This window comes from Schistocerca nitens, chromosome 10 (assembly GCF_023898315.1).
Source record: "Schistocerca nitens isolate TAMUIC-IGC-003100 chromosome 10, iqSchNite1.1, whole genome shotgun sequence".
In the NCBI taxonomy this organism is placed as follows: domain Eukaryota; kingdom Metazoa; phylum Arthropoda; class Insecta; order Orthoptera; family Acrididae; genus Schistocerca; species Schistocerca nitens.
The window spans coordinates 89,580,531-89,589,654 of record NC_064623.1 but is presented as its reverse complement, the minus strand read 5'-3'; the positions used below and the strand labels follow the sequence as shown (position 1 = coordinate 89,589,654).

The 9,124-nt window shown below is 41.7% G+C and overlaps 1 protein-coding gene across 1 annotated transcript in view; it reads right to left on the bottom strand.

The window, feature by feature from the left end:
* Positions 1–1,723: 1,723 nt before the first annotated feature.
* Positions 1,724–9,124, bottom strand: part of LOC126210361 (zinc finger protein 501-like) — a 131,487-nt gene continuing 124,086 nt past the window's right edge. Inside the window, exon 6 of the mRNA XM_049939576.1 lies at positions 1,724–3,091. Coding sequence (XP_049795533.1) covers positions 1,930–3,091 — 1,162 coding nt within the window. The 3' untranslated portion in view covers positions 1,724–1,929. The remainder of the gene's footprint in view (positions 3,092–9,124) is intronic.

The window sequence follows — 9,124 nt, the reverse complement described above, 5'->3', positions numbered from 1 at the left end:
TGTTTGTTCTTAAACTAAGAGGTGAACCAATTGTGAGCTGCTCCCCGTATTCCATATGGAGCAATATTTTGTGATCAAGACAATTAAATGCCTTAGTTAAATAAATAAAAAAAAAACATGCATAGCATTCAAAACCTTTTCTTTAATCCATCCAGTACCTAACAGAGAAAGAGAATGCAGAACTTTTAGTTGTTAAACCACTTATAAAACCAACTGTACTTTTTACAGCAAAATATATAAAATGAAATAGTCAAATATTGTTACAAACAGAGCCTTTTCGGTAAATTTACCAAACACTGGTGGCATAGGAATAGATCTCTGATGTGCATGGTGGAACCACTAGGGACCATTTAAAACCATTCAAGGAAATTTTGAACTTTATCCGAAGCAAAAAAAGGATGCTTACACTTTTTCGTTGCTCCTTTTTCGTGCGCCCTGTGGCGTGTGCAGAGGGCATGTGACATTGACACACGAGTGAATAAATCTTTAGAGGGTCCCTCTAAGACCTTCAGTTTGGCAACACCCTTTGGCTTTGTGCGCAACTTTGTTGAGAACTTTAAAAATATTCCTGAACAGACACACCCATTCACCAATTCCATGGCACTGGCAGGATAGAGAACCCTTTTGATACCCCTCAGATTTTGGATGCAAATGCTAATGCATCCAGATAATACCCTCTCTGTCTGGAGATGGCAAATCACAGAGATACATTTCGAATGTGCTAGGTTTGTGAGAGGCTGTTGCACTGCAGCAGGATTGTGTTATTGGGTGTCAGACAGTCCAGGAATGACGAGTAGCAGTACAGGTGTAGCCGATTGCCTTGCTGCTGCTACTTGTCGATTTGTGTCATCGTAAACAGTTCGTTTATGGTCGCAAAAACTACACTTTTGTTTGCACATCGTGTGGCCAGGCTGAGGTTGCCAGACAGCCCTTGCAGTTTGGTATGGACCATAGGCATCAGATGCTCTTCACATATGACATGCTTCTCCATAATTTTCGTACTTCTGCCACCTCAACTCTTAATAACACTACTTGAAGGTTTAAAGACTGACACATACTTAGTGATATATTACAAGTACAGACATAACAGCATCAAGAGTCTCCCAATAAATTACAAGCACAGACATGAAAACATCATGTGCCTTCCAGTATCATTATACCAATTGTGGGGCACAGTCTGTCTACTGAACTGTTCGCTCATAATTCATTTCACAACCAGTCTTCTTTATTTGATGTTGCTGTGAGTCAATTTACTGCAGCGTCTAAACAATCCCTGTGATACATTTGTTTTTCTGAGTTGCATAATTACTATGATTGCACTGATGTTCCAGCTCTCCATCCAGCTTAATTGTTACAACACAAAATATCGTAAGAATCATCCTAACCATAAGATTTAATGACAAGTCTGCTCTTAAATGCCATATGACAAAAGCCACAGCAATAGGACTGTGCATGTGCTGGTGTACTTTCAAACTTTCATGTGTGTGGAAGTGAGTGCTTCTCGCCCGCATCTCGTGCTCGTGCGGTAGCATTCTCGCTTCCCACGCCCGGGTTCCCGGGTTCGATTCCCGGCGGGGTCAGGGATTTTCTCTGCCTCGTGATGGCTGGGTGTTGTGTGCTGTCCTTAGGTTAGTTAGGTTTAAGTAGTTCTAAGTTCTAGGGGACTGATGACCATAGATGTTTAGTCCCATAGTGCTCAGAGCCATTTGAACCATTTTGAGTGCTTCTCCAGTTTGCAGCCAGTCATGAGTATCTTCCCACATACAACATCATTACATAGGCATTCCTTTTCATAAATAAGTAGATGTTTCCCATGGCTTCCATTCAGTTCACATTCCTTGTAACAAATGCTGCACCTGTATAGTCCCTCCTAGGATGCAGCCGAAAGTTCTGGATGTTCCTCCTGAATGTGAATGTGTTCAAATACGGTCATTCACCAGTGTGCATTTGCATGTGTTTTCTCTGGTCAGCGTGCCTCCTGAATGACATGCCACACAGGCCACATGAGTATGGCCGTTCGCCAGTGTGGAGCATCGAGTGCATCTTCAAGCTACCATTTTGTGTAAATGTTTTTTTGCAAACATCACAACGGTATGGACGTTCACCAAGGTGCAATTTTGAATGCTTCTTTAGATTACCCCTTTCTGTGAATGTCTTGTTGCATATTAGACAGCTATAGGGGCGTTCACCAGTGTGTACCTTTGAATGCTGCTTCAGATAACCACTTTCTGCAAATGTCTTGTTGCATATGCCACAGCCGTAGGGGCGTTCACCAATATGTAGCTTTGAATGTTTCATCAGATTTTCCCTTTCTGTAAACATCATATTGCAAATGCCGCAGCTGTAGAGGCGTTTACCATTGTGCTGCTGTGAATGTCGTTTCAGATGAGAACTTTGCTTGAAAGTCTTGTTACATACGCCACAGCTGTAGGGGCGTTCACCAGAGTGCTGCTGTGAGTGTCGTTTCAGATGAGAACTTAGTTTGAAAGTCTTGTTGCATATGCCACAGCTGTAGGGGCGTTCACCACTGTGTACCTTTGAATGCTGCTTCAGATTACCCCTTTCTGTGAATGTCTTGTTGCATATACCACAGCTGTAGGGACGTTCTCCAACGTGTACCTTTGATTGCTGCATCAGGATGCCCCTCTCTGTGAATGTCTCACTGCAAACTCCACAGCTGTAGGTGCAATCACTACTAAGCAGATTTGAATGCTGCCTAAGATGACTACTTTGTGTAAATGTCTGGTTGCAAATGTGACAGGTGTAGAGTCGCTCACCAGTGTGCAGATGGAAGTGCCTCTCTACAGTAGCGCTTGTAGTACATGTCTTGTGGCACACGTTGCAAGAATGCAGAACTTCACTTGTGTCCACATGTGAGTGATCCTTCAGGTCTTGCAACTGTGTAAACGTCTTTTTGCAGATGTTACACCAGTGTTGCAGATGCCATTCACCAGTTTTATTCCCACACAATGCTTCCTGCATGACGGTGTTTTGTATCCTGTTGCCTGTTCCTTCAACCGGTGAAACAATGGGAACCAAACTGTCACTGTTATCAATACCATTGTCATTCTCGATGCCAACTGGGATAGCACTGCAGAAAAAAAGGGAGAAAACTACGTAATAAAATATTGTCATAAATGTACAACCATGTAAATGAAAATAATAGTAACATACGCCAAGTTGCCAAACGTGTCAAAAGATCCTCATGAATGAGTGACATAAGACACATTCTGCAAACAAGTTATGAATCAGTATCACAGAGACTTGAATCAATATTATTTTTTGTACTGTTCCAAGAAACAACAGAAACATTTCAGTTCATGTGAAGGCTTATTTTAGGTCTCAAAAGTTGCAAGACGGTAAATTTGGCAAACAGTATTCACAAGAAGTTAAATGTTGGCAAATTCATTGATAGTGATGTTATTGCGAAGTGAAATGACGTGAAAACACACCCACAATAACTGTTCCACCAAACGTAAAATCCTGCCTGATAAGAACCACAGGACTCTAATGCATACCTTACAAACTTCTACATCTACATCCATACCCCACAAGCAATTGTAAAGTGTGTGGCAGACATTTAACATCAGAAATTCCTTTTCTTGTAGCTCACTGATACGTTGGGACATGTGAGACGTTTCTCATAGCTATACCACCAAGAAGATTTCTTTGGTAACAAAACGAATGAACAACTTTCCTGAAAATGCTATAAAGCAGAGCTGTCCAGTATGGCACCCCAGGGTGCTATCGTGCCTGCAATACGTTCCGCTGGTGCCCTTCATAAGCAAATTTCTATTCTGACGATTTCTTACGTTGAATCAAAGTTCAGAAGAAAATGCACTGAAAGCTGTACTGCTTCTATACCTGAATAAATATTAGACTTCAATTGTAAGGATTTGGAGACAGATTCACTATAACGCCAACAAAGTTTTGCCACAAACAATACAGTCACATTTGGAACATCATTGTTTGTACCAAAACTTCCTCCTATGCAACGTTTTTGGCTCTATCCAGTATAGTGCAAGAGCTTGTGGGTGTAGGTGCAGTAACATGAGACCTCCCTGTTAATACAAACAATCCTGTTGGAGGAAAACCGCAACTGAGCATTATACCAGAGGTTGAAAATACCGCTTCAGTTGTAAAGTTCTTTTATTACGACACGACCAGTTTTGGGCTCTTATTCGCCCATCTTCTGGTGTTGTAAATTGGTGCTGTGACCACCGAGCGCGGCCGGCCAGGGTGGCCGAGCGATTCTAGGTGCTACAGTCTGGAACCGCGTGACCGCTACGGTCGCAGGTTCAAATCCTGCCTTGGGCATGGATGTGAGTGATGTCCTTAGGTTAGTTAGGTTTAAGTAGTTCTAAGTTCTAGGGGACTGATGACCTCGGAAGTTAAGTCCCCTAGGAACCACCGAGCGCTGCGGTTGACGTGTACAAGTCGCGATGTGCAACCTACGAGCGCAATGTATGAAGTGGCGCTCGTGGGTAGCACGCCGCGCCTTGTTTACATCAATGTGCTACCTACGAGCGCAAAGCATAATGTGACGCTCGTGGGTAGCACACCGCGCCTTGTTTACGTCAATGTGCTACCTACGAGCGCAAAGCACAAAGTGGCGCTCATGGGAAGCACGCCGCGCCTTGTTTACGTCAATGTGCTACCTACGAGCACAAAGCATGAAGTGGCGCTTGTGGATAGCACACCGCGCCTTGTTTACGTCAACCGCGGCGCTCTTGGAACACAGCACCAAGTTAAGACACCTGAAGATGTACTTATAAGAGCTCGAAACCGGTTATGTGATAATAAAAGTACTTAACAACTGAAGCGGTATTTTCAACCTCTGGTTTCCTGTTAATTCTGAATTTACCAAAACATACCGTTAACATTATGGCAAAGTGTGTTCATACATAATCAAAATAGTAACGTGATAATGGCCTCTTATAAAGTCTGTTATGTTTTAGCAAAAAGGATAAAACCTTCCAGTTAATGGAGAAGTGATCAGTGCTGTGGATCACTGTTTGACAGGCACACAGACAAATCTGGAATTATTGTCTTCTATAAAGGGACTTCAACTGTCTCACCAAACTGTTGCTAGACATGTTGAGCAGATTTCTAAAAAATTAACGCCTCACTTATATCAGGACCTTCAATCATTTGAATATTGTTCGCTTTGGTTTGATGAAAGCACAGATACTTCAGATATTGGAGAGTCGAATTTATTTATTATAATGCTCTTTCATGATTTTATGATTATGAAGAAGAGTTTAAAAGTGCTGCAACTTCATAAATGTACTAGAGAAGAAGATATGTTTATTGCATTCCAGATATTTGCGAAACGTAGCAACTTCTCACTCACTGAAATAGTTGCTCGAAAGGCTAAATGGTTTCTTGCTCTTTGTGCTAAAGGTGAATCATTTCCAAAATTACTTCCTTATCACTGTAGTACCCATCAGACACCCTTATGTGAAAAGGTTTTAGTTTGACCATGGCAAGAAAGTTGCAACCTCTGTGGTAAATTACATTTGATCACCTTCTGCATGCCTTTAATTGTTCGTAAATATTTTGAATATTCACTACTGGCCATTAAAATTGCTACACCACAAAGATGACGTGCTACAGACGCGAAATTTAACCGACAGGAAGAAGATGCTGTGATATGCAAGTGATTAGCTTTTCAGAGCATTCACACAAGGTTGGCGCCGGTGGTGATACCTACAAAGTGCTGACATGAGGAAAGTTTCCAACCGACTTCTCATACACAAACAGCAGTTGGCCGGCGTTGCCTGGTGAAACGTTGTTGTGATGCCTCGTGTAAGGAGGAGAAATGCGCACCATCACGTTTCTGACTTTGATAAAGGTCGGATTGTAGCCTATCGCGATTGCGGTTTATCGTATCGCGACATTGCTGCTCGCGTTGGTCGAGATCCAATGACTGTTAGCAGAATATGGAATCGGTGGGTTCAGGGGGGTAATACGGAACGCCGTGCTGGATCCCAACGGCCTCGTATCACTAGCAGTCAAGATGACAGGCACCTTATCCGCATGGGTGTAACGGATCCAAATCTCGATCCCTGAGTCAACAGATGGGGACGTTTGCAAGGCAACAACCATCTGGACGAACAGTTCGACGACGTTTGCAGCAGCATCGACTATCAGCTCGGAGACCATGGCTGAGGTTACCCTCGACACTGCATCACAGACAGGACCTGGGTGCACGAATGGCAAAACATCATTTTTTCGGATGAATCCACGTTCTGTTTACAGCATCATGATGGTCGCATCCATGTTTGGCGACATCGCAATGAACGCACATTGGAAGCGTGTATTCGTCGTCGCCATACTGGCGTATCATCCGGCGTGGTGGTATGGGGTGTCATTGGTTACACGTCTCGGTCACCTCTTGTTCGCATTGACGGCACTTTGAACAGTGGACGTTACTTTTCAAATGTGTTACGACTCGTGGCTCTACCCTTCATTCGATCCCTGTGAAACCCTACATTTCAGCAGGACAATACATGACCGCATGTTGCAAGTCCTGTACGGGCCTTTCTGGATACAGAAAATGTCCGACTGCTGCGCTGGCCAGCACATTCTCCATATCTCTCAGCAACTGAAAACGTCTGGTCAATGGTGGCAGAGCAGCTGGCTCGTCACAATACGCCAGTCACTACTCTTGATGAACTGTGGTATCGTGTTAAAGCTGCATGGGCAGCTGTACCTGTACACGCCATCCAAGCTCTGTTTGACTCAATGCCCAGGCGTATCAAGGTCGTTATTACGGCCAAAGGTGGTTGTTCTGGGTACTTATTTCTCAGGATCTATGCAACCAAATTGAGTGAAAATGTAATCACATGTCAGTTCTGGTATGATATATTTGTCCAATGAATACGCGTTTATCATCTGCATTTCTTCTTGATGTAGCAATTTTAATGGCCAGTAGTGTATCAGATTCTGAGCACCAACAGCCGCTTGGACCTATGTAACATTGGTCACCACGCTAGTCACACGAATATGGGTTCTTTTCTGAGGCTATTACATTTCATGAAATTTGTGCTAACCTAAAGTACATATTTTAATTAGCAAGTCAAACACATTATCTACAAAAGCTTCCACTGCTAAATAACTGGAACAATTTTTATTACAAATAAAGAATAATCATAAACAACCTTTTATGTTTAATATTCACCCCAGGACTGTCCTTTTTTCTCTTTTCTTTATAGTATACATGGGCTCATCTTTTGTTCAAGAAGTGTGATTTATATGGACAACACAGTCTGTTTGAATATTTATATCCTTGCTGCTATTTGAAACAATATTTCAGTCTTTCTATTACAAACTTCGAGGGTGACATCAAAATTTCTGGGAAGGGAATATAAAGAAACGAATTAGCTCAATGATTTTTTTAAAATTTTTCAATGTAGTCTCCATGTACATTAATGAACTTGCCCAGCGATGTTCCAGTGCATTGATCCCATCACAAAACTTAATATTCCTCCAGTCTTGGAAAATAAACCGTCAAGTTCAGTTGTCAGTTTTTACTTTGAAGAAAATCTCCATCACCGAAGAAAATTTTGAGATTGGGGACGAGATGAAAGTCTGATGGAGCTAAATCAGGCGAATAAGAGAGGTGTGTTAATTTGTATCTTAGTTCATATACTTTTGCCATGGAAACGGCACTTGGGTGTGATCGTGTATTGCCTTAATGAAAGATGACTTTCTTTCTTGTCAAATCTGGCATTTTACGCGAATCTGTTGCTGTAGTTGGTCTAGAAAATTAGTGTTGTATTGTTGTGTAATTGTTTGAACTCTTTGAACATAATCTAGCAGCAGAATCCTTCTTGAATCCCAGAAAATTTACGTCATAATATTTCTGGCCGACCATACTGCATTTGCTTCCGTTGGTGGTGGTTAATCAACATGTTTGCACTGCTTTGTCGCTTTTTGTCTCTGGTGCATATATAGTAGAGAACCAGATTTCATCTTTGGTCACATACAAGCGCAAATCATGTTGTTAGTTGCTTGGAAAATGGATTCAATATTGTTCGGACACTGCCATTCTGATCCAGAATTAAGAGTCGTGGCACCGATCTGGCAGATAATTCTCTCATATCCAGTTCCACTATTAGAATATGATATACCTGTTCAGGTGATATCCCTAAACTCTGTGAGCTTTACGGTCGCAGGTTCGAATCCTGCCTCGGGCATGGATGTGTGTGATGTCCTTAGGTTAGTTAGGTTTAAGTAGTTCTAAGTTCTAGGGGACTGATAACCACAGCAGTTGAGTCCCATAGTGCTCAGAGCCATTTGAACCATCTGTGAGCTTTTCAAACTGCTCTCGTATTTCGGTAGGTTACTAGGTGAAGCCATATCAAAGCAGGCTCGATAGAGGTGTGGAGAGTCATTGTTGTGAGTGAACGCGGCATGAGGCGTGAAATGTGACTGCGTAAAAGAACTTGTGTTTATTTAGATATGAAGTAAAGAAAAGGAACAGGAGAAATAAAACGAGATTATACGTTTATTAACACACGCAAAAATTTCTTGAATTATTACATGAAGTACTGTGAACAGAATGTGGGATCATAGGACGCTTTATAAGTGGACGGATTTCTGCAGTAACAAAATATAGTTTTTATCTAAACAGATGATTTGTACTCTGGTAATTGTTTTACACGTTTCCGCTAAATTGAAATACAGTGCGCCACGTATGGTATGAAAGTTGCTTCAAATAAACTGTTACCCAAGATATTTTAAACTGTGTCTAGGCATTTGGATGTGCTTGAGGTCCTGGTTGTTAATACTTGTATTTTGTACCCCAGATTCTAATACTGCTCGCAGTTGAATTAATGTGCGGAGTGCCGTATACAAAATGTTAATTGAAAGACAATTTTCTAGTGAACCATTTTCCACTGTGTAATTAACTTTGAGTTTTATACTTACACACCTTTGAGTATTGGCTGCTGTTATGAGGCCAGTTGTACAAGCACTACATTTTTGGTGGAGATCACAGTAATAAAAATCGAATAAAAAAATTGTGACGAGGAAAAGCCTGATAAATCGAATACTATTACTATCCCTTACACATCTTTATAATATGTAGCAGATATTCGAAACATAATTTTTCTCGAAA